At 36.4% G+C, this 24,673-nt stretch overlaps 1 protein-coding gene across 2 annotated transcripts in view; it reads left to right on the top strand.

Moving 5' to 3' along the window:
* COG6 (component of oligomeric golgi complex 6) overlaps positions 1–23,698 on the top strand; it is a 54,835-nt gene extending 31,137 nt beyond the window's left edge. For both annotated transcript variants that reach the window (XM_063149224.1, XM_063149223.1), the window contains exons 12-19: positions 287–378; positions 2,068–2,185; positions 10,904–11,035; positions 11,585–11,752; positions 13,693–13,800; positions 15,206–15,259; positions 17,687–17,766; positions 21,308–23,698. In XM_063149224.1, coding sequence (XP_063005294.1) covers positions 287–378; positions 2,068–2,185; positions 10,904–11,035; positions 11,585–11,752; positions 13,693–13,800; positions 15,206–15,259; positions 17,687–17,766; positions 21,308–21,455 — 900 coding nt within the window. In that variant the 3' untranslated portion in view covers positions 21,456–23,698. The remainder of the gene's footprint in view (positions 1–286; positions 379–2,067; positions 2,186–10,903; positions 11,036–11,584; positions 11,753–13,692; positions 13,801–15,205; positions 15,260–17,686; positions 17,767–21,307) is intronic.
* Positions 23,699–24,673: the final 975 nt, after the last annotated feature.

Consider the following 24,673-nt stretch of genomic DNA (forward strand, 5'->3'; position numbering starts at 1 on the left):
ATCAGAAGTCTGTAGGGACTGTAGGATTTTTGGAAGGGTTTTTGGATTTGTAGGTTTTCTTTTTTTAAGTGTGCATATACCTTTGTGTTTTCTGCCCAGATGCTTGGCAGCCTAGAAGCACTTCAGTTCAAGCCAAACATTAAAGTTAACTGGACATTCTCTTTTAAAATCTATTTCTAACTGAATTTATTTTTCAAAAATCAGAGATATATTGCCTATAAAGTCATAAAAGGCTGGCTTTCAGAATTTATGACCAGAAGAATGTTTGTATTTGTTCCTGCTACAGGTTAGAATTGAGCAGGTGATTGTTGCTGAGCCAGGAGCAGTTTTACTGTACAAGATTTCTAATTTGCTCAAGTTCTACCACCATACAATCAGGTATGCAAAATTACAAAATATGTTAAAAATTCCTTTTCCTCCTAATTGTATATGTAAGAACAAATCTGCTAGGAAGACTACTTTTGTTGCTTAGTTGCTGCTCTCCACTATGACATCAAGTAGAAACATATGGAATAATAAGCAGAAACCATTTACCCATTGCCATTCCTCAGTTCATATCAAAACTGCTTTGGAATACAGCATAAATTTGGCACAATAACTGTTTCTTCATTGTTCTGTGTAGATTCAAATAGTGTACAAAAAAACTCTCCACAACATTTCATATGACAAAGTCCCCTTTGAGCAAATGTTACTAAATAAAATTTCTTCAGATTTTTGGGAATTTTTTGGGTTTGTTTGTTTTTTGTTGTTGTTTTTGTTTTGGTTTTTTTAAATAGTTGTGTTTTGATAACTTTTTTTCCCTAATTATGTACTCCCTTATCTCACTGTTGAAGATGCACTGATCACCTTCCAACCTCTTAGAGACCACTAGGAATACAGGAACTGGAGGAAAGCCAGAGCTGCTAATTTATATATCATTTATATGTTGTGGCATATGCTGTAGTTCATGTTGGTTAGAAAGAGCAGTAGGAGAAAAATCTCCCTCCACAGCCCTGGACTGAACTGCTGAGAATTTGAAGCATTAATATTACTAGTTGAGCTTCTCTATCTGAAAATACTTCAGATGTTGGGCAGACTGGGATAAGTGGTTCTTGGGCACCTCCCAGCTTATTTAAATTCCTCAACTGTGGTGGCAGGACTATTGTAGAACACATGTAATGCCTATTCTTAATTTCATTGTACAAAAATCCTGGAATATTTTGGTCTTGTTTTTCTGTCTCCAAAATTAGCATTTCCCCATGGTTATGAAGCTTTGTGCAATTGAAAATATGATGTTAAAATGGAAGATCTTAGTCAGTCTTATCTGTTGGTTTCTGTCTTGTTAACAGCACAATGTTTAAAGACCACTTAAGTACCTTCTACTAGCTGAATAATTTCCTCTGCGTAGGGAAGGTGCATCTTACTAATAAAAGGAAAAATCAGTTTGAAAAATTATGTATTAAACACAAGATTGCAATCTGAAAATTGAGATAGAGGTTTAGTCCTAATATGACCCAATGAATTTTCACTGACAGTTTGGGACTTAAAAGTGCAATTCCTATAGCCAGAGGGAGGTTGATATCTGTGAGAGGAGCATAGTCCTGTAGTGCCATTTGAAGGTTATGTGGTGTCTGTGCTGTGTGATAGTTTAACACTCAGAATAGCAAGGCATTAATTCTTACAGTTTTGGGGTTACCCAGCATCCCAGTGCAGAAATGAGAGAGGTAATGCTATCCCTAACAGGCAGTATGATAGAATATTGTTAACCCTTTTTGTTGTGTAATTTGTTTTTGATAACAGAAGTAGATTTATTGCATAAGAAAGCAAAAATCTGGTAAATTTTAGTGCTCTACAAAAACGTGTGCCAGTTTGATAGCCTGTGTTTAGTATTTGCTTAATGACATACTTGATGATGCTTGTTCTTACAGTCACCTTATCTCTTAGCCACTATGGAGAATTGTTCCCTGTAATTATTTGTTCTAAATTTTAAACTTTGAAAATAATATTTTTTTAAATTATATTTAAGTATCTGACTATCATGTTGTTTCCCCTTTAGATTCATTAAATAGTTTTAATTTTTTTTTTCAGTGGTATTGTAGGAAACAATGCAGCCACACTGTTGACAACAATTGAAGAAATGCATTTGTTGAGCAAGAAAATATTTTTTAATAGCCTGAGTCTTCATGCAAGTAAACTAATGGACAAGGTTTGTTTTAAAATTGTACATCTTTCATGTTTCAAAACATGCTTGCATTTCCCTTTTGTCTAGTAAGATTACTAGTAAATAGCTGGTTTATATGTCAGCTTTTCCTAAAGTTGAAGTGTTGTATTTTCAATATTTTAGTCATAGAACTACATTACAAACTTGCTGTTTATATTTTAATTCTAATAATGGTGGAGGTTTTGTAGATAAGTGTCTAAAATCCTGTGGTTAGCAACATTCTTTGGCAGAACAGTTTACATATTTTTAAAATCTACAAGAAGAAACAAAAGTAGGAAATTTTCTTAAGTGCAATAGAGCAAAGTCAGGCGATTGAGCTGTATCATTTGTATTAATGCATCATCAGATCACTAGTTAATTGTGCATCATTCCTTTTTTGAAGTTTCAAGGTATATCCCAAAATGATAAGCTAAGTAAAAAAAAAAAAAAATTGGCTTTTCTGACAAAAAAAATGGAAAAAAAAATCTTCATTTTCCAGAAACTATTCTTTGTGCAGACTTGTAATTTGGTGGCCACTCAGTTAGGTTTTCTGAGTTTTGTCAGTATTGTTCTGTGATTCCAAATGAATTTTCTCATTCAGCACAGTTTGTCTGGTCCTAATTTCCTGTCTTTCTGCAGGAGATGGGGAATGACTTTCTCAAAGAAGCAGTTGTTCCTCCTCTTCTATCCCAGATACCCCAGTGACCCCTTTCAGTGGTTTCATTTGTTCATTGGTTACTCCTTAGCTGCTACCACCCACAGTCCATACTGCTAAAGTCCTCTTAATGCATTGTTACTGTCAGGTATTTCCATTTGAATGCAGGATCTTATAGTTCCTTTGCTATTAATGCTTCTTCAAGGATCAGCTAAAGCTGTTCCTAAAGCATGCAATGGACAAGGACAACATGAATTTACCAAAAAACATTTTATTTCCTAATATGTAAGCTAGAATAAAGTTGTGTAAATTTTCCATATATGAAAAGAAATCAGTGATGGACCTTAGGAAAAATGTGTGACTGCTCTTTGCTTACAAAGTGCTTAAGAAAAAAAAATTCTTGGCTTGAAAACATCTCTTTATTCATCTCTTTTTTATTTATTTATCCTGTTGAGTATTACATCTATACTTAATTAAGATCCAGCATGATTTTCCTACTTGTGTAACTCACAGTCTGTGAGGTGTTGTTTTGGGTGATACACTGTTTTCAGCTTGGAAATGTGTAGAAATCAGAAGAAGGATGATAAAGGAATTATGATCCCCTAGTCAACAGTGTGTGTTCTTTCTGTTGTCACTGTGAGAAGGTTGTGTATTCCTCTTTGCCCTTCTAGTTCCCCTTCCCTTAGCCCCCAGTCTGGATGTAACTGGTTCTAGATGCTGTCATTGTTTTATAAAGTAGTCAAATTTGCTTTTACTGGCCCTAAATGAAGGCAGTGATTGCCCTGCCACCTTCAGTGGTGTTTTATTACAAGTAATGAATGACATAGCGAGCCTACCATGTAATGGGGAAAGATCATAATATTGCTCTTTCTCAGAAACACATTTATAAATCAAATCTGAAATGTCAACAATATTACATTGCCTTTGTGCCCTATGAAGATCTTTCCTCAGAATATAATTGAGGTCAAAAGCTTAAAGAGATTTAGAGGACTGTTAGATATGTGGGTAACGAAGGCTTCCACAATTATTTATTAATCTGTTAATAAATGTGAGGTTAAATGTGCGGTAACTCTATGTCTGAGAAGAAGTCTTACTGTTCTAATGTGTAGTCCTTGTAACTGAGCTTTTGATAGTCCTCCGTAGCACCTCATATTATTACCCTTTGTGAGTGGATTACTGAATTGATAGAATGATGTCTTATCTCTTCATGACTGAAATTAGTTTTTCTTCATAAAAAGTACAAAATTTATAGACTGATTACACTTAGAGAAACATTATTTTCCATGTGATAAAGATGTTTCTTTTGTCATAAATTTAATTATCTTGTTGCTTAGTTTTTGTGTTAGTGTACAGATAGCAGGTTTTATGCCTTTCCATTTGTCTTTGTAAATTTAGTAGTGAATGTCACAATGCCTTTACATTTTGAGGAAACTGAAGGTTGCTTTTTACCGTGCTTGTTTTAATGCGTGTTCAGACCAAAATTGTGTATATGTATATGTATATGTATTAGGATTTTCTTCACATCCCAGCCTTTTTCCAGTTTCTTGCCTGTTATGAATGTAATGCAATTGCTTCCAGATATTTTTTTTATTTTCAGAGAAGATTACCCCCTGGAAGATAGACCTTTTGTGCTTACATAGGCAGTTACAGAAACTTCATTGCTGTTCGTGTTGCGCAGCTAGAGAATATTCGCTGGGAAAATTAGTAAATTATTTTTCACTCGAACAGTCTGGGAATTATGGTTTCTTACTTCAATTTAGATTATGCATCTTAAGGCATTGATAAGCCTGTTTCAAAGAATAACAATTGTCCAATACTTTGATTAAAATATGATCCTTAAGATAATTTGAATAATTTTGGAAATACATTAAAATGCAAATGGAATATTCTGAAGTAAAAATTCTTCTATTTCTATATGTTTAAGTGCCTCTTCTGTTTAGATTATTGGAAAATGGTGAATAGCCTGTCAAGTAGACAATTTTAACAGTAATATTTCCTCAATGTCATCTGTTGTTGCTGATAATTCTCTTTTTTAATATCTACATTGTATCTAGTAGTTGATAGACCAGAATATGATTTAAGCAAATCTTTCACTTAAGTATAGCTAGTTTGGAACATTTTTTAGACAAAGCAGGTTTCATTAAATATGCTAACTCCTCAAGATTCCAGCCTTAGAATGCAGTCAAATGACTGGGTGGTAATTGGATGTCCTCATCGCCACAGACAATTTAATTCCCTAGATTATTGATTATCCTGAGTTGAGCATTGTCTTCAATCTGCCTGGGATTTAATTTCTAAAGCACAGTGGGAAACTGAGATTTCAGGCTGTTCTTTCTAGGACAAGAAAATAGCTTCTTCTTCACATCTATTTTTGAGAAGAGTCCCATATTACATAAGGAGTGTCACTAGTGTGGAGGTGTATGGAAGCTTTTAGGCAGTCTTAGATCAGGATTTTCTCTCTTGGTTGTCAAGCCATCGGTGTAAATGATAGAGGGAAATCCCTGGTTACTTCAGAATACTTACTGGTTTGCCCAGAAGCACTTTGCTATGAACTTTTTTTTCATTACATAAGAAAATCTCAAGCATCCTGGTTGGAATCTGAAAATAAAATAGTCAGCAGCTCTAAACTTCAAACTGTTTGTTCTGAGAAAGCTTTTTTTATGGTGTTCTCATTCTGGCTTCTCAGGTAACTCTGTTTGAGCTGAAATCCCTGTGACAGAAATATTTAGCAGACTGCTGGAAAGCAGATCCATTGTTATCAAAGAAATGCAGTGCACAAGGGAGTCTCTTTGGTTCTGACACTTCTTGGAACCTGTCACAAAGATTGGTAACAGTTGTTGCAAAGCCACTTTTTTTTTAGGGTTTAAAATGCCGTTCCTGGCTTTGAGACTTTGGGGCTGCTGTAGAGCTCATTGTTGACATCCTACAGAAGCTGTGCATCACCAGCCTCCTCCTGTGTCACTGAAGGTTTGGTGCATTAGCTCACTGCAGATGCTGTCTCTCCTTTGCCTTAGTGGCTCTTACCCTTCAGAGCCAGTGTTGGGCATTCTTGCCAGTACTTTCTAGTTCTGGTAGCAATTGATTTGTTCTGGATCTTGGTTGAACTAGAATGTTTTTTTTTGCCAGTATTGGGTTCCTTATGCTGAAAAATTGTGTCTGTATTTGTTACTTTTTTAGCTTTTTTGGACCCAGCCATGGGTCTACCAAGAGTGCTAGTAAAGTGGATCAGAATTATCATTAAAGTCCTTATGTATCCTTTTCCATGTTTCTTATCACTCTGTGCTTATAAAACAAATGTATAGGAATTCAGGATTCTGCTTGTGTTACTCGTTGTCTGATTCTAAGAACAGTCCATTACAGATGACCTCTTTACAGAAGATTATAAATCCAGGAGAAAACAGTGAATGAAAATAACCATCAGAATGACAGAAACTGTTCCAATGAAACTGGAATTAAAGTTCAGAGTACCTAATGGAGTGGAGTGGATGGACTGCTCTTGCAGTCCCCTCAGTATGGGAGTTATTTAATATCATGAATCCATTGGTGGGGCATTTTAACAAGTGTGTTAGACCAGCTGATGTCAGCATGTTTTATTGGACCACCTGTTAAATTAGGAGAGTGGGAATTTTCAAACCCACATGTCCTTCCTTTGGTTTCGCTAGTGTTCCAGAACAATTATTAAAGGAAAGAATAATTGCAAACATTTAATAAAATGGAATGAGAATTATCATAAGGGCACTAATGAAGATTGTGCCAAACTCCAGTCATCTGCTGTCTGAGCTGTTAGAAGACTATTAGTAGAGTATTCCAAATTAAGTTTTGGGATTGTTATTCCTTAATGCTTTTCTTTTTAGAGTAGATGTATGCTAATTAAATGCTGTGATTGCATTATCTTTTAAGTTTGTCAGTGAGAGAGATATTAAAACGTTGCATGGGAATAATTGTAAACTTGTCCTTCATAATTTGATTCCTGCCAGAATGAAACCTATTAGGTTTCTGGGAAATCAGATGTGGGGCAGATTGAATAAGACTGATTATTATGGTTGTGTTCTGAATGCTATTGTGCTTTTAAATGAATCCATGAGAACAAAGCAAAACCTAGTTATCTTTTTCTCCAAGACCAGCTTGATAGCTGAAAAGAAAAGCATGCCATTAGGCATTCTACTTTGTTGACCTCTGTAGGATCCTAATAGGACCAGAAAATCTTAAAACAGCTTCTCTGATACGACACTCAGGTTTCTTGGAGTGGTGGTGAATATTGTCTCAGCTGAGGAGAATGGACTCTGCAGTTGATGCTGCTCAGTGTTAACTGACAGCATAAAAAATTCATAACATTTTTGCGAGGTTCTCCTCTGTAGTACTTTGGACCCAGGCAGTGGGTTTTTTTAAAAGACTGTATTTAAAGCTGATTAGGCTCTCATAAAAGCCACTAACCTTCCATTTGAGACTTGTAAGTAGGGCTTTCTCTGTGGAGTTCTGTGTTTTAAATTACCATTTTGTTTTATTTGGTAGTAGTATCACAGAAATAAAGAATGGATGAGTTCAGCAGGAAACTAGAAACCATCTCGTCCGGCCATCTTGCTCATGACACAGACTGTCAGCTAGAGCAGGTTCCCCAGGACTTGCTCTAGCTGAAGTTTTAATATCACAGAGTATAGACTCTAAAACCTCACTGTGCAGTTGTCTCCAGTGCTTGACTAACCTCACAGTAAAAATTTGTTTTCCTGTGTCTTAATCTGTGCCCATTGCCTCTTGACCTGTTACTGGACAGCACTGAGAATCATCTGGCTCCATCTTGATCCCTCACTTCACATATTTATACACATTCACAACATCCCCCCTGAGCCTTCTCTTCTCCAGGCAGAACACAGCCTCTCCTTGTGTGGGAGGTATTCCATTCCCTTCCTGAGCATTGTAACTGTTAACTTTCTAATGTTAAAGTACTGCAGTATATAAAGTTCTGATCAACTGTGCAGTATTTTCAGAAGAAAATTTGCCCTTTTTTAAAATAAAACCTTTAATGTAAATGAAAAAGGGAAACAACATACATGCACACTTCTCAATTGTTGATCCTGCCTTTTCTTTTTTCTGTATTTTCCTTTGCTGTTTGTAAAATTCTATAAGACATCCTTTGAGCTACTTGCTCTTATAGACAGAGGAACCTGCTCTGTTATAGGTTTGGAGGAAGATTACTGGCTTGGTAGTATCTCTTCCCCACTGATTAATATGCAGAAAAGAAGATAAAAATTTTTGACTAAAGCTTATGTACAACTTTCAGTACCCATTTCAGAATTCATTTCAGTTTTGTATGTTAGATTTTAAAAATGGACAATTTCTTCAGTTTTTTGAAAGGCTGAAGAGCTGTTTGGCATAATTTCTGTATGACTGAACTGATAGTCAAAACAAATTAGAGACTTAATACTGTGTTAGAGTATGTTTTAATGCAGTTGAACTTGCTGCTGCAGAACTTCCCTAATCATGTTTTAGTTAGCTGCTGTCTAGCTTGCATCTGAAAGAGATACTTCAAAAGTAGAACTCAGCATGTATTTGAAACCTCTTTTTCTGGAAATGGGATAAATTATAATGATCTCTTAGTGCCTGTAAAACATTCAGGGCATCAATTATTTTTTTATTAGAATAGTTATTAGTGCTCATGAGTTGGAGTCCGTAGGTTCCTGTATAAATTTGAAGTGTCAGTTTTTAAATCTTCTTTTTTGATTTTGAAAAAAAAAAAAGCCCTCACTTTGTATTCATCTGTCAAAAGTTAGAATTTTCAAAATTAATATAGCACTACTTTGATTCTTTTTCTACTTACTGATATATTGTCTCTATTGCAGTAGTCAGGAATTTCGGGGTAACCCAAATAAAATTTAGTGATCTAAAATGAATCTTTTTTCCTTGCCATATTTTCTTCTTTCATTTTGTTGTTCCTTGCGCTTACCCAGAAGACAGTGGACAGTAAAGGAACAACCAAGTGAAAGATGAAGCTAATTTAAGAGCTTCTGAGCACTAGCTACCTCGGGAGACAAAAATTCTGTGCAAAGCAGCCTGGAATTATAATTGCCATGATCTATGTACGTGTTGGAAGTGAAACCTCCATCAAACTCTAGTCTCAAAATAATGCAAAAATATTGCTGAACACAGTCCAGTTCAAGGCTGAGAATGGGGTGTTCAGGAAACAATCAACAGCCCTAATAATAACAAGAAGAAAGAAAAAGTCATTCAGTGCTGTAAATTTCAGTAAACTTTACTGCTGATCAACACTGAGTAAGTGCCTCTTTTTGGACTGCCTCTTACTGTTACTTTATTGCTAGAATATTTGTTTCATGCTTTCAAGACTGCTTGAACTGAACAACTGTTCTCTGAACCTATTAGTATTAGTTTTCCATTCGTTCTTTGAGTTCAGTATACTCTCTTTTGGAAAGTGAGAATAGAGGAACATTTTTTATTCAGAAGGATGAAAAAAGTTTTCATTAAATCTGTCTTGGTAACAGTGTTGCGACATGTATGGTATCTCAAATGTTTCAGAGCCCAAGTGTGAAGTTTGGCCTGGTTTCAAGAGAGAGATGGTTTTTTTCTTTCTTTGCTTGCATGTTCATCAGGTATAGATTCATTTCCAGAAGACTGTTATGTTCTGCTCTAAAGATATTTGCTGTGCTCTCCTTGGTTTCTTTGGCCATCAGCCTCTGCCCCTTGGATTTTATTTTTTTTTTAAACTTTTAAGACTCAAGCATCCATATTACTATGCCATGTATCAGTATTTCTCATCTGGTAAGGTATGGAACATGTTGCCCAGGACTTGGAGCCATCCAAAGCTGCTGCCTTTTCTTTAGAGCTGGAGCCTTATGAGCACTGCAGAAGTGCATGCTGGATTGCTCTGCTGTGGCCAGACTCCCAGACTGATTCACATGGGCCAGTCCCATCCAAACTAACTTCTTCCTACCTCCTTCTGGAGAGATAATGCCTTTAAGTCTTACCTTACTCTGTATTGCTGAGGGTCTCCTTACTCCCACATGATCCAGCCACATCTGTGTTTGCCCTTGCATGGGCAGAACAGAAGAAGGTGGAAGTGGATTGTTTGCAGAAGGAAATGAGGTGATAGTAAGGGATTGGAGGCAGCAGAAAGCCAGTTTGAGGCAGCATTGGAGACAAAAAGATGCAGCTATGTTTGGAGTAGAACCTAAGAAATGAGTGTTGGGAAAAAGAGGTGCTAGATCTTCTACAAATGTTTTGTTAAGTGTTTAATGAGTATTTATTTGCCTGTTTCAAAGAAAGGGCTAAAGTATATAAGCCTGGGTTAAAAACAGTATAGTATTTCAGTCCATTTAGGGGTCCAATTTTCATAATTTGACTTGGAAAGTATATATTTTTTATCTATTATATACAAACTTTGTTTCTTTATTTTTTTAAACATCTGCATTACCTGCTTCTTACCTTTGCATAAGCCAGCACGTCAGTTTGTGTAGTCTCTTTGCTGTTCATATAGGTCTACATGAGTTAGCCTGTGTGAAGTTCATTTGTGTACTGGCAGTAGACAAGGTGGGAGCTTGATGAGGATTGAGACTGTTGCATTTGTGACTGCAGCTCTCATACTCAGTATCACAGGGGCTGTGCAGTCTTGTCAAGAACTGCTGCAGCATGGCTCTCATCTCCCAGAGCTCTGCCTGCACTACATTCTGAAGTGTTTGCAGGAGGTCCTGCTTAAAGTGAACTTGGTGGTGCCAACAAGGTGGCTACTCTTTGGCACCTAATCTAGTAAAAGTATTTTTTTTCACTGCCTAAATGAGTAGAGTTTGGGTTTCTCCAGATGGTGAAGTAGGTATAGTCTGAATGAAATGAGAAATTCAGTGTTGCTCGTTTGGCACTGAACTATATGGTTGTACTGAAAGCTGCTGGCAGTTATTGTCTGAAATGTGCTGGATTTGTCCAGTGTCAAATTAAAGTTCTTCTCTGTATTCCTATATGTAATTTTGTTATTAGCTCATTGCATTTGTGCTGACAGACTGGATGGTATTTGCTGTAAATGAGATTAATAAAAGTCCCGACAAACAAATAATCTTGTTCCTCAGGTTGAGCTCCCACCTCCTGATCTTGGCCCAAGCTCTGCTCTAAATCAGACACTTAACTTGCTCCGGGAGGTTCTGGCATCTCATGACTCATCTGTTATTCCACTGGATGCCCGTCAGGCTGACTTTGTGCAGGTACAAGAATGTTTGACTGCTTTGTGTGTGTGAAGAGGAGGGAGAGGGGCAAAAAAAGAATGTGTAAGTTAGCTTCAGTACACAAAGGTAGATGGAGCATGAATCTTTTTGTCTGGTCCCATTTTGGAGCTCTCTGTCAAACCAGAGTTTGTAATGTGCATAACAGGGTGACTAACAATATGGATAATTACAGCTGAGTATGGAGTGCTACTCTTAACACAGTATCTAAATTCAGTTATCCAATTACTACTCCATTAAGTAAATACACCCTCAAGATTGCACAATTACCAATTATCTAATCTGGGTTATTCTTCCTCCTGCTAGGCTGGAATCTGTTCTTGTCAGGTTTTTATACTTTCCCCATCCCTGTGGTAGGTGATCACCTGCTGACAAATCCAGTAGAAAACTGCTTTCACAGTTGGAAACTCTCATTCCTCTTTATTCTACTTTGGGGAATAAATATGTGATAGAGACAGAATGAGGTTAGAAGCCTCATGTGACATTATTTCCTCCCTCCCCTCCCTCCTTTCTGTGTATTTGCTGTTTTAGGTTCTGTCTTGTGTGCTAGATCCATTGTTACAGATGTGTACTATGTCTGCTAGTAATTTGGGCACAGCTGATATGGCAACCTACATGGTAAATTCACTTTACATGATGAAGACTACTCTGGCTCTCTTTGAATTCACTGACAAACGTCTAGAGATGTTGCAGTTTCAGGTAAGCTTTAGCACCCCCAAAATAAAAGTAATTCATTCCTGATTTTTGCACACTGTAAGTTGTGCTGTGAATATATTTATCTTAAAATCAGCCCAAAGCCAACATTATCAAAATCAGGGAAATGGACTAAGAGGGCTTCTTATCAGAGACCATGAGCAGATAGCGTGTTTCATTTTAAGCAAGACAAAAAATTAGTACAAGATTTGGGTTTGTTTGGTTTAGTTGCAGATAAACCCAGACCAGTGAACATTTTCATTATCATAATCATTCTAATATTTATGTGCAAACTGTATGAGAAGAAGCAAATGGAAATTGTAATCACAGCCAAATGGCTGACTATATTCCATCATGCAGTTAGTTCATCATCTACTGTAAGATCATCATCTATTTTGTAGTAGAATATTGTGTAGCTGAAGTTACTGCTTCAGTCCTGCTTTCTGCCTCTCTTTTCTCATTTGTTTGGTTTCCCCTCACATCCTGGGATAGTAGTTCATACGTGGTGCAGTTTTGAAATGGAAGTCAAAGTTTAGAAACTGTTGACTTAAAAAAACTTGGCCACTGCCCATTTATATTTTGCTACATGAATATGTCTGCAATTTATCTCAGGAGAGCCTTGGGAGCTGAGGGGCTTGAAAAAAGTCACAAATTCTTATTTGAAGGGATCAGCAAGGATTGGCTGAGAGCCATTTTTCACTTTCTAATCTTAATCAGAATTTCTAGCACTTTTAGCTCTGAAACAAGCAAACAGACAACCTCACCAAACTGGCTGGGTATTTCTAATTTCTTTTATCAGAGTTCCTTTCACAGTAAATGTTGCAATTGATTTATTCTTCAGAAAAGCAGTAGAGCTGAAGCTTACACTTTTAATACCATTTACTTTCTTCAAACATTTTACAAATACAGGAACAGACTGAAAAAAATCTTTAAGATTATACATAAGTAGGTTATTCAAGTGGAGTTAGAATGGCATATTTAATAGGAGAAATGCTTTTCATAGAAAAATAACTCGCTAAGACAGTTAAAAACTACATATTGAAATATTAAGATTTCCCTTCTGATTTAAAAAGTAAAGTGTATTCTTCTAAACAATTTTAGGAAGTAAAAAGGTGAACTCTCTAAGTATCAGACAAAAGAATCTTACCTTTTACTAGACTTTAATATATTATAATATTTTTCTTTTCTTTAGGATTGGAAGAAAAGTTTGTGGGGTAGTTATCTGTAAAATGGAGTAATAATGTATATATAACCAAATGTCTGAGACTGCTCAAACTGAAAAATGATTGCTGCTGCTGTGACTGGATTTAGGCATTAGGTTTACCTGCAAAGTAAAGGTTATATTAAGAATGTAAAATACTCTTACAAGTTTTTTCATATGAAGATAATTAAAACAATGCAGATAACTGTAATATCATTGTTCTTTCAGTTGACTTTTTTTCAAATACATATTTATCAGTATTGAATTTAAAATCAGTTCTGAGTATGATTTAGTTTCAGTTTTATTTTCCTTGTGAAAGACTGTTTCTGGTTTATTGTAAAACCGTCATGTTACTGTCAGTATTTTCAATAAGAATGGAATGTTTTTTAAAACATACTTTCAGAGAATTATAGCAAAATAAAATTATATTGGAATTTTTACGATCAAGGCTACAGTCTTCATTTTTGGTGGTGTTGTATTTACAAATACAAAAAAATAGGTTCTTTTATTAGTCAGGCATGAAAGAATTCTCTGCATTTTTATTATTAGTTGCTTGTAATATGAAAGATGTTAAATGGATAAAATAATTACGCTGTATGTATTTGTAGTATTTCCTGGTTTGTTGATCACTCTCCTTATTTATTTTTTTCTTCTTATTTGTGTTTCTAGACGTTTTAACCCCAGAACTTGTTACATTTAATATTCTCACACGCTCTTTCTAAATACCTTATGCTTAACATTTTAGATTGAAGCTCATTTAGATACACTCATAAATGAGCAAGCTTCCTACGTGCTAACGAGAGCTGGTCTGAGTTACATTTATAACGCTCTGCAGCAGCACAAACCAGAGCAGGTGAGCTTTCAGAATTTACATGTTAAAGGGGGTACCACACACTTGCCAACTAGTAGAATTTTGGCACTAATGTTTTTGCAAATGGACCTTCCTCTGAAAGCAAAGGTTTGGTAATGTTTGTTTTTCACATGGGACCAGGACTATCAGACACAGGCACCTTGCAGCTACAGCTTTTTTCACTGTGTATTCAGGAGGCCTAGCAGAGTTGGTGTGCAACAGTCCTGTCTTGTACACTCTGGTTCTGAATACCAACACTCCCGTGGCACCTAGGACACGTTAGACTTGCTGTGTGTGTAAGCAGCATTCAGCCTCTTCATTGCTTCCATGCATGGAGTCCATAGATAGCTGCATGCATTTGGTAATTGCTGCTTTTTTTCTTCTGTGGAAAAGTGGCAGATGAGTTTAGTAGTAGTTTGAAGTAGTTTCTTCTTTCGCCCTTATTTGTTGCTGTAGCTATTCTAGTACCAAGACAGTGAGATTCTCAAAGTGAAAACTTGAGATTTCTTAGAGGAGCTGAAAACTGGAATTCAGAGCTCACGCTCTCCCTTTCTTGTGAAGCACAGTTGCAGTGTGGTAGGTGTTAATACAGCCCTTCTTCCCTTCAGCTGTGCTTATGTCCTTTTGTGATCTTTTGTAGATTTTAAAAAATAGTGTTTTCTGGAGAAAGCAGAACTCTGTTGGAAAGCTTTATGTTGTTTATTCAGCTAATAATTTTGCATAAAGTGCCTTAACTCAACAGATTTTTATACATAAAGATGAATAAATAAATGTGTAAATAATCTGATTAATAACTCAACTTGGTTTTCTATTCACAAGCCTAGCTCCTGTTTTAAAACCAATTTCAAGCTGACTAGAGCAGGTTGTTAATGGGATGTAGCAATTTTCATTTCTCTCTGTACAGCTGCCTGGCTGCAGAGGTGGTGATGTTGCAGAATTTCCTAGGGGGTTAAGCAGCGTTTGTGCATTGTACTGCCATACCAGCACAGAACGTTTACTGGGAAGCAGGTCTGAATTCTTCATGGTCCAAGAACAAATAGAGCAAGGTTGTTGTCTCTTAAGTCCCGATTTTCAAGGGGATGTAACCAGTTTGCAGTTCAGTTTTAATTCTAGACCTTGTGGAAGGCTATTTTTGGCTTTATTTAATGGTAAAGAAGGAAGAAAAGGTTTTGAAAGGACATATTGAGAATTCCGTATTCTCAGCTTTTAATTTAAGGGAATGGTAGAATACAAATGAGCTGTTAACAGCATATCAGTACTGAAATTGTGATAGTTTCCAAACATTAAGATCCTATAGCAGGACCAAATAAAAATTAACTACTTAATCGATTGTAGACTTTATTATTTATCTTTTTCTATATTCTAGTATGACCTTTTTTTATCCCCTTGTTTGCTTATGGATTCTTAGGGTCCTCTTTCAAATTTGTCAAGTATGGATTCCGTGTCCCTGAAGGTTGCAATGGTAAGCGTTTATAACTTTTATATTATGGTGGTGATAGCTGTGACATGGTAAAGAATACTGTTAATTATGTGATTAGAAGATATTCATCTGTAGTAGAAGATATTCATCTAATCAGTCCTAGTCTTTAGGAATAGATGAATTGCATGTCTGGGAATACTTTCTTCATTTGTAGTAATTTGACCACTTGAAGTAATAAATACATAAATTATTTCTGAAGAGGTAGTAGTAGAATATTATTTTCTAAGCCTTGAGAAGCAGATCTTTACTTAGAAGAATGCTGTCCCATGAGTCATCTTAAATTGCTAAAAGCAAATACTTAGCTCTAATTAGTTTTAATCACCAAAGTTTCTTTTTTTGCCTCTGTGCTTTGAAATATAGGTTCTGCTATCATTTATAATCTTAGTCCTAAGGCTTTGATTTTATGCAAATAGTTCAGCTTTACTCAGAAGTTAGATTCTGGGTATATGTCACAGTTATGGGTTTTTTAAGTTGAAAGCTACAATATATTTTAAAGCAAATTATCAGCTGAAATTTTTTCTTAGAGTGTGTGAAGGCTGTTTTGCATAGAGATAGCAATACCACAGTTTAGTAGGCAATAATGTATAATGTCTCACTCTTCCTCCTTAGCCAAATTTAGCTTTATTCTAAAAGTTTAACAGTAAAGACCTGCTCATACAGCAGTGTATGTACACACCCATGGAAACAAAAGAGAGTTTAAAAAATTTTTTAAAAAACTTGTATGTTGAATGCATCCCAACTATGATAGTGTAACCCATTTTTTTTCTGTTCAGGATTTAAACCAGTAATTCCCAAGCTGATTGGATGAACAGGGCTCTGGCACAGAGCACTCAATGGTTTACTCATATCAGCATGCATTCTTATTAAAACTTAGGAATTTTGCATTTAAAATATCTTCTATTTATCATGGTCTTGTAGACTAACAACAAATTTAAAGGCTGCAGCCTGGGGACCTTCTCTTTAAATTATACATAAGTAGCACTATTATCTGTAGTAGTACATAATAATTTCCCTTGAATAGTTAAGACAAGAATCCAGCTGTTTATTTTTTTCATTACTTAACATCATCTTCTGTGAACACACTTTAACCAGAATGGAACCAAGTATGCTGAAATCAAACCCGCATAAATCCCATCTATCAGCCAAATCTATTGGCTTCTCAGAATTTAAACCAGGGGGGAGTACTTGCAGGCAGATTCACTCTCCCATTTATGCTTGAAAGTTTTCCAGGTTCCAGCCTTCTAAGTTGCTCATGCATGCTTGCAAATGGGGTGCTTGTTAAGTTCACACCCCTCTCAGCAAAAGTTCCCTCGCTTTCCAAACAAGGACAGAAAACCCCAAAAAATTATTTTGTAAGAATTGTGACTCATTACTCATTTTTGTCTATGTTTTGAATGACGGATTGATGGGGATTTTAGGATTTACCAGCTTGAGAATATTCATTCAGTGTATGAATGAACAGGAAGGTTGCCATCACTGGATAAGCTTACTTAGGGCCTTGTCTTAGTGAGTAATTCCAAGGATTTTATACAGGTTTTTTTGGTTAATCTGTTCAATATTTGATGACATTTCTGATAAGAATTTTTTCTCTCACTATCTAATTTAAATGCTTCTTAGTGTATTATGTGTTCAGTATTCCTTGTAGTTTTACCTGTGAGAAGAAGGTTTCATCTTCTCAGTAGTCACCCATTTGACCACACAGTCACAGAATGGTTTGGGTGGGAACTGACCTTAAGGACCATCTTCTTCCAGCATTCCTGCCATGGGCCAGGAGTATTTTCCACTGGACCAAGTTGCTCAAAATCCCATCCAGCCTGGCCATGAACACTGCCAGGAACGGGGCAGCCACAATTTTTCTAATTGACTGTTGAAGATGGCAGTAATGTTTTTTTCTTAGAATCAAAGCACTGCTCTTCTTATCACTATATTCTGTGAGAAAGAGAAGTAGGCTTAGAAGCAGTTCAAGAAGCCTGAAGTGAAGGATTTGCTTTTTATTTTTCCAAGCATAAGCAGCGACTCCCTGCCAAAAAGTAAAAAGAAACATGCAAAAAGAATCAAGCAACATGTCTAATTTGGAACAGAATAGATAGAAGATAGCTCTGAAGCTGTCTTGTATTCCCTCTGCATCGAATAGACTCGGTGTGATCTTCAGTGATGTATAAGTACCTGCACCACATGCATAGGAAGCTTAGATGGATAATTATAGAAGCTGGATTCTCATTATTTGTCCTCCACTCATATGCCTCTGAGTCAGAAACAAAATTTTGGTGGCAGAAGCACTGAAGTCAGTAATTTGTTTTGGACAATTAAGTTTTGTCTTTTAATGTAATCAGTGATGTTTTCAGAAATTGTGGTTTTACCTATTTTTGTGTAATAGCAAGGTGTTGATCCCATATTCTCCTCTCGCAGGCTCAGTTTGATCGCTATCTGTCTGCTCCAGATAGTCTGTTCATGTCCCAGCTGAATTTCCTTCTGAGTGCCACTGTGAAGTAAGTACCTTGCCTCTGAATTTCTGTTATGCCTGAATAATGATCACAATCACAAAGATGAATTCGATTAGGTTTTAGTGAATCATGATGAGAATTCAAGTTATCAGTGGTGATACTATTTGCATTGTCCTTCAGGTCACAATTCATTTGTGCTCTGACTCTCCTCTTTTTGAACAGGCAGTGAAGAGTATCTAATTCTGTAACTTTCTGAAGTAGTTACCTTTGATTTAAGAGACACCATCAAGATGAATTACATTTTGAACATACTCTGCTGTGTCAGCAGTTTTTTGTCAACTTAGTTGTAAATTGGTTTAGAACTATTTTGTAAGCTTTCCAAAGACAGGTGAAATATATAATTCTCCAAGTTTTCTTTTATCCCACTGCTTTGTCAGTTCTAGAATTTTCACCTTTGTTGTCTTCTGCTGTAGAATATTGGCATTCTGTCTCATTGAATATTTTGCTGAGATTATTTTACTTTTCACCTAATGTATTTTTTTAGAGATTTCTTCTTTGAAGTATGGAAGTAAGAACTTTATTATTTATCTCTTACTTTGTTTTTTGACTGTAACTGAACCCTAAGGCTAGGGAAAGTGCCACAAATTTCTTTCCAATTAAATGTGAACCACATGAAGACTTTCTGTGGTACTTAAACTCAGAGAATTATATGTTGCACTGATCAAAAACTTTCCTTGACATTATTTTTCACACTTTGTGAAGAATACAGGTAACCAAATATACCAGAAACTGAGACAACTACATCACATTTTAGATAATGCAACAGGATTTGGAGTTTCATTATTAGTGCTTGTCCTCACTGGGGTTGTATTACAGCAGCTTGCAACTAAAAAGTGATGTGTCAAGGGAAAAATAATTATTGTTGGGAATTGAATAGAACAGTTTGTTTGGAATGACCTACAGTGATCAACTAGTCCAGCTGCCGGGTTGTTGTGCTGCATTGCTCAGGTTCTCTTCATCCAAAGACTTGCGGTGTCACACCATACAGGTGGAGCAATGGCAGGCCACAGGGAATGCTGGTGGTTTTCAGCTGGCATTGAGTGTCTCTGCCAGATTTACCATTCCCACAGCTCAGCTGCAGAGCTGACCCTGTTGTGGGAGAGCTCTACTCTCTGTACAGATCAAACAGTAGCTTGACCAGTATGTCATTGAAACATCACAATTTCTACTTCTCAGTGTCAGGGCATTAAACCTGTATTTTAGCTCTTGATATATTTTCTTAAATGTAGGTCTATTTAAAAATTGTAATGAGAGTAAATGTATTTTGAAAGCCTTAACTTTTCATTGCTAACACAGAGGCAGTTTTAAGAGGTAGACTCTATGCTACCATAATGACTCTGGCACAGTGAAATTACTTGAACTTAATCAATCCTTCTGTCAGAGGAACCAAGATAAAGTAGTTATGTAGGCTCTCTTAGCCTATCCCATTGATAAGCTTTTTAAGCCTCTCAGCGCATGTTAAGCTGAATTCATATCATCTTGCAGCAGGGGACAGTTGAGAGGTAAGAGGGAAGCCTTTTGTGAGGGTGCTTGCTACAGCTGCTTCAACTCAGCTAACATGCAGAAGTTTATTAACCTGCTATGATCAGTGCTGTAGGTCAAGTTCTGCTCAGAATGAAAACAAATCGGTTAGCCCATTAGCCTTCAAACAACTAGCTTAAAACACAAGCAATCCTTCTGAAATTTAAATACCCATTTCCAGAGGTGCTTGTAGAATCAGTGTTGATAGTCAATATTTTTGATAGTAAGTAAGCCTTGAAAATTCTGAATTTTCTCAAAATTCAAGCAAAATATTTAACCAATGCTATAATTTTAATCCCTCTCTATAGTAATTGAAATTTTCACTTTTGAAGACATTTTTCTGAAATCAGATAATGGAGATCTGTAACCTATGAGGGCTTTGGTTCTCAGAATCAGACCACATGCTTTGATGAGGGACCAGTGTATTATATACTCGTGGGCAATGTCATTTAAGCTTTGCAACTGTGAAGAACATTCCTTCCAACATTACCAGTGCATGCTCTTGTCTTTCAAATTCCTTCACTCATTTAAAAAGCCTTAAGCTATGTATTCATATGGTTGTTGGTCTTGAAAAGATCTTTTCATTCGTGTTGGATCACAGAAACTGAATGCTGGAATTACTATTTTTAGCAAGTGCTGCCATTTGTGTTAGTAATAAATGTATCACGTTGTTATGGCAACTGAAATCCTAATGTACTGATTAATGACACTGACATTATTTGATTGAACAACACATGTGATTCTATTCTGTTCTCTGAATATTTTAACAAACTTTTTTATTTTTTCATTTGGTGCATTAGTTCTGCGCAAATTCAGTGTGCAATGCTTTCATAAAAGATTGTCATGTTACAGTACCTTAGTGATCCCAAGCTGAGGTCAGAGATAGTTGTCTTACCTGAACACCCTGAATATGTTTCCCTTATAATAGTGGGTTTGAATTTGCTATTATAAGGACAGTCTATTTTTCAGGTATTCTAATGACCTAGTAGTACTGGCAGTTGAGGCTGTATATAAAAAAACTGGATACTGTATGTCAGAATAAAATGCAGGTTTGATCTTCTAATCTGCTTTCTCATAACTTCTGTTCCTTAATGTTTCCTGTAAAGACTAAGACTTTTGTATTTGATCTTTGAAATTTCTTTAACTTGTCTATTCCCAACAGTCTGTGAATTGAGCCCTGATTTTAGTGGATGCAGTTTTGTTGTCTTTGTTTCTCTGCTGCGTATTACAGCAGGGCTGAATCTCTGGTTACCTTGGTTTCTTCAGCTTCTGCTGGAGTTCCCATTGCATGGGTTTGGCTGTAAAATAGTTGCAGCTGCTGTTCCTAATAAATAAAAATTCATCTGCTACTGTAAGCACCATCACCATGATGATTAAAGTAAACTGATTCAATGGGCAATGTAAAATAAAAATATTAGGTTGTCTTTAAAAAATATTAAACTTTCCAGTTAAATTTAGCATTCAGTCTCTGTGTTCTTACTCGTTTATCTCAAGAGAAAATAATCGGACACAGACTTCATAGCATTGTTGGTAAAAGGTTGTGTTTTAAATCTCTGACCACTATCACTAGTTTTTGTCTGATTATGGAATCATAATGGAATCTTGCTGTCAAGATAAAGCAAATAGAATATATTTGCTAGTAGATGAAAAAGAAGTGTGTATTTACAAACACCATGAGAAGCCACTGGAGGTAGAAGATAGATCACTAAGTTTATCAGTCTTTTAAAGGATACAGGTGAGTGCAGGTGGGAAACGGATGTTTGCAAATTAAATCCTTCTATTAGCTTTTGCTTGACTTTAGAAATAAAGAAACTCCTGTCATGGTTATCAGGTCATAGATGTGAGTTTATCTGTGTATGATACAATGAGAGAAAGAGCCCTCTTTTTTAAAAATTTTAATGCTTATTTTTAATGTAATTTTTAATGTATATCTTTAATTCCTTATTTGTACTACAGTTATATTCCCTACAAGTTGCAAATTATGTTATTTTGTTTTGGTTTTTAGAGAGCAGATAATAAAACAGTCAACAGAACTCGTCTGCAGGGCTTACAGTGAGTTATATGCAGCTGTGATGGATCCTTCAAATGAATACAAGGATCCAGAGACCATCCTACACAGATCTCCTCATCAAGTTCAGGCACTCCTTTCATAGTCTTGCGTCCCCCAGATTAATCAGAATCCATAATTCTGTATTTCTTGAGTATTTGCATTGAATTATTTTTCTGCTTTGAATTTGGGTGTGTAACTGTATAGTTAAAATATGTAGGAATGCAGTTCTCTTTAATCTGCTTGGCAGAAGTCTAGTCTTTCCTGTGTCTTTGAATACTTTCAATAGGCCAGAAAATAGAATATAGATTGAAAATTATTTTAATGTATTTCTCTGATGGAAGTGGACCTTGACAATGTGCAATCTCTTTGAAAAAGGAGAAAAGCTTTTTTCCTTGCTGTACATAATCCTTTCAACTACAGGTTTAACCAGTGTCTGTTATGACCTCACAAATATTTTTATTTGCTCTATTGTCTGTTCTCTCACTCTTTTTCTCAGCCTGCCATCAGTAAAGACCGATAACTGAAATTTTAATACAACTGATACACTTTGAATGACTCATGCATCACTTTGCAGCTCATAAATCATTTCAGAGTACTTGATGCTCTTTTGCAAATCCTGTTGATAAAATCTTTGAGGCAAAATTTCTGTGGTGTTTTTGCAATATATTATCTGGTGTTTTCTGTCAGGAAAAGAAATGTTTGAACTACACGCTTGTACATAACCTGGAAGTTAATGATTTAAATTATTTTTATAATTCTGTTTTACTGGAAGGGTTTTGTTTTAGTGCAATTGTTTTCAGTGAGAATCCTTCTATCAGCTGAAACATGCTGATCTCCTAAGGCTGGGACCAGTAACAATGTAGGTTAGGAAAGTGGTTTGTACAGCAGTATGGCCATTCCTCCCTCACGTGTACATGATTTTTGTTTTGTTTGTTTTTATATACGGAAAAAATCCATCTGCTCTAGTGCAAGTATTTACTCAGTTCATAATCCACCAAGAGATTTTCATGGTTTACATGATTTGGGATTTTGTAGGAGAGCTGAGGAGTGTAGAAGTCCCAGTCTGATGCTTAGAAAGCCATAAGTGAAGCTTTCATTTCCTTCCTCCTTTGGGGCAAGCTGAAGCTTGCCTGTGTAGAAGCTCTGATATTACAGAGTTATGATTTAGGGGACTTCTGCTTCCAGGAAAAGAGGAAAATAAGTAGGATATTTGTTCTCCTTTGGGTCTTGTGATAATTATGTGCCAATTCCTTAAACATAGTTACTTTTTATTTTTTATTGTTAAAAGAGAAACCTTCAGGAAACAAAAAGTTAGTAAAATGGATTTGTGACTAGGTTTTTTGTTTCATTTAAAGGATAATTTAAGCAAACTGTTTTGTTGGAAGCATTTTGCTTTTTCTTCTCTTTGTTACTGTAGGAGTGCCACAGAGTTATTACAGTTGCCTGATTTTAGTCTCACATTATATGTGGCTTTTATGTACATCAAGAGGGAGAGGAGCAGTCATTCATATTGAATACCTTATTTTACTTTTATTAGTAGTAATAGTCCACATATAAAATACATACTTAGTGGCAGCCAAGTCTGCAGCTTAGTGTATGCTTGCAAAAGAGCAAGACATAAAGAGCAGCAGCAATACATTTTAGCCTTTTGGAAGACTCATTGCACAAAATGCATTCAGTGCACTCAGAAAGCAGCTTCTGTGGTAATGCCACAATAAAGCAATAGCTCCTTTTCCAAATGGGAGTAATTTGTTGGTATAGGAAGTGTAAGTGTCCTTGGAGTTCTTGGGCCAGGCATAAATCTTTCTGTAAATATGAATGTTAGATTTATTCTGTTTAAAATCTCTAGACCTATAAGACAAAAAATTCCAGAAGCTTAGAAAAGCTCTAATGGAAAATTACCAGGTAAGTCTCTTTATATTACTGAGATTTTGCATTGCCATATTATACCTTCAGGCGGCTGTTCACTGTTGTTTAATAATGTTAATATTGCTTAATATGCCTGTAATTATTATCTAATATATAAAATTACATCAGTTGTGAAAGGACTATAAATTAGCTTGAGAGCATACTCATAAGAGTGAATTTTCTCCTGAAATAACGCTCGACCTCAGCCTCCAATAATCAGTAGCCTGCATGAGGATTAGTAACAAATTGCTTCCTATCTTTGATTCTATGTAGAGACTTACTCATTATTTTGTCTTCTCTTGGTAAAAATGCAATAGCTATAAAAGTTGTAGTTTAGGAAAATTAAAGTCAATTGCTAATTTTGGTCTGTGCAATTAAAGTTAATGACCGATGGTCACAAATAAGAAGGGGCATAAATAAAAATATTTGACTTACTGACTGTCTTCCATGTTTTTACTTTCTCTTGCTTGCCTTCCTATGAGTAGGAAGGAAAATGTGATTAGATTTTGACCTGCCTTTTCCATCCTGGCATTTCTGACCCTTTTGTTTTACAAATTCCCTGGATTTCCACACTAGGAACGTAAGCTGCAGTCCCCTAATCAGCTGGAGGATCCACTGCAGTAAATGAAATCTCTCTGGGTGTTGGTACCTGGTCTGTTTTCAGACCAGTTACTGCAGCTCTGACTTGAGCATCCCATGCCAGAAGAGATGCTCCCGTGCTGGGCTGAGTCAGTCAGCCCTTCTGCTGTTGGTCCTTGTCACTTTTCCTGGAGGGACGTGGCTTTTCCTGGAGAGAGCAAACTCCCCACTCTGTGCTGGGCAGTGAGGGGGGAAGGTGGGAAAAGAGAGGGGTTTGCACACTGCCCACAGCAGGCAGCACTCCCTGCCTGTGACACCCTGACAGCCCCGTTCTGAGAACAGATGTGTTGTCTGGTACAAAGAGCACTTTCCTGGGAAGTAGGAGAGCTGGGTTCTGGGCCAAAGGAGTTTGGAATCAACATATCCCATCTTCCTGGCAAGCACCCAGCCCTCTGACTGTTGTGTAGTAGGAGATGGGGCAGGTCTGCTTCTTCTCTTTTGAGTTCAGCAGCTGTGCATAAATCAACACAAAATATGAGAGGCAGGAGATGGAATAAGCAAGGACGGAGGAGTGTGGCCCTGTGGCACGTACATAAGGGGTCTCTGAGACCTCCAAGGTCTGGATCTTCCCCCATTTGTTACATCAGGACCTTATCTTTGATTCCAATATATGAGCCCCTGAAACAGAATCAGGTTCCCAGGACTTTATCACCCACAGAATATCCAGTGAGCATCAAGATAAAGAGTTGGGCTTGGGTTGGACCCAAGGTGATTGGTTGGTGCTGGTGGCAATTCCTATGCGTTCACTCCTACGTGTACAAATTCCTCCTTCCT

The sequence above is a fragment of the Melospiza melodia genome, chromosome 2 (assembly GCF_035770615.1).
Source record: "Melospiza melodia melodia isolate bMelMel2 chromosome 2, bMelMel2.pri, whole genome shotgun sequence".
Taxonomy (NCBI): Eukaryota; Metazoa; Chordata; class Aves; order Passeriformes; family Passerellidae; genus Melospiza; species Melospiza melodia.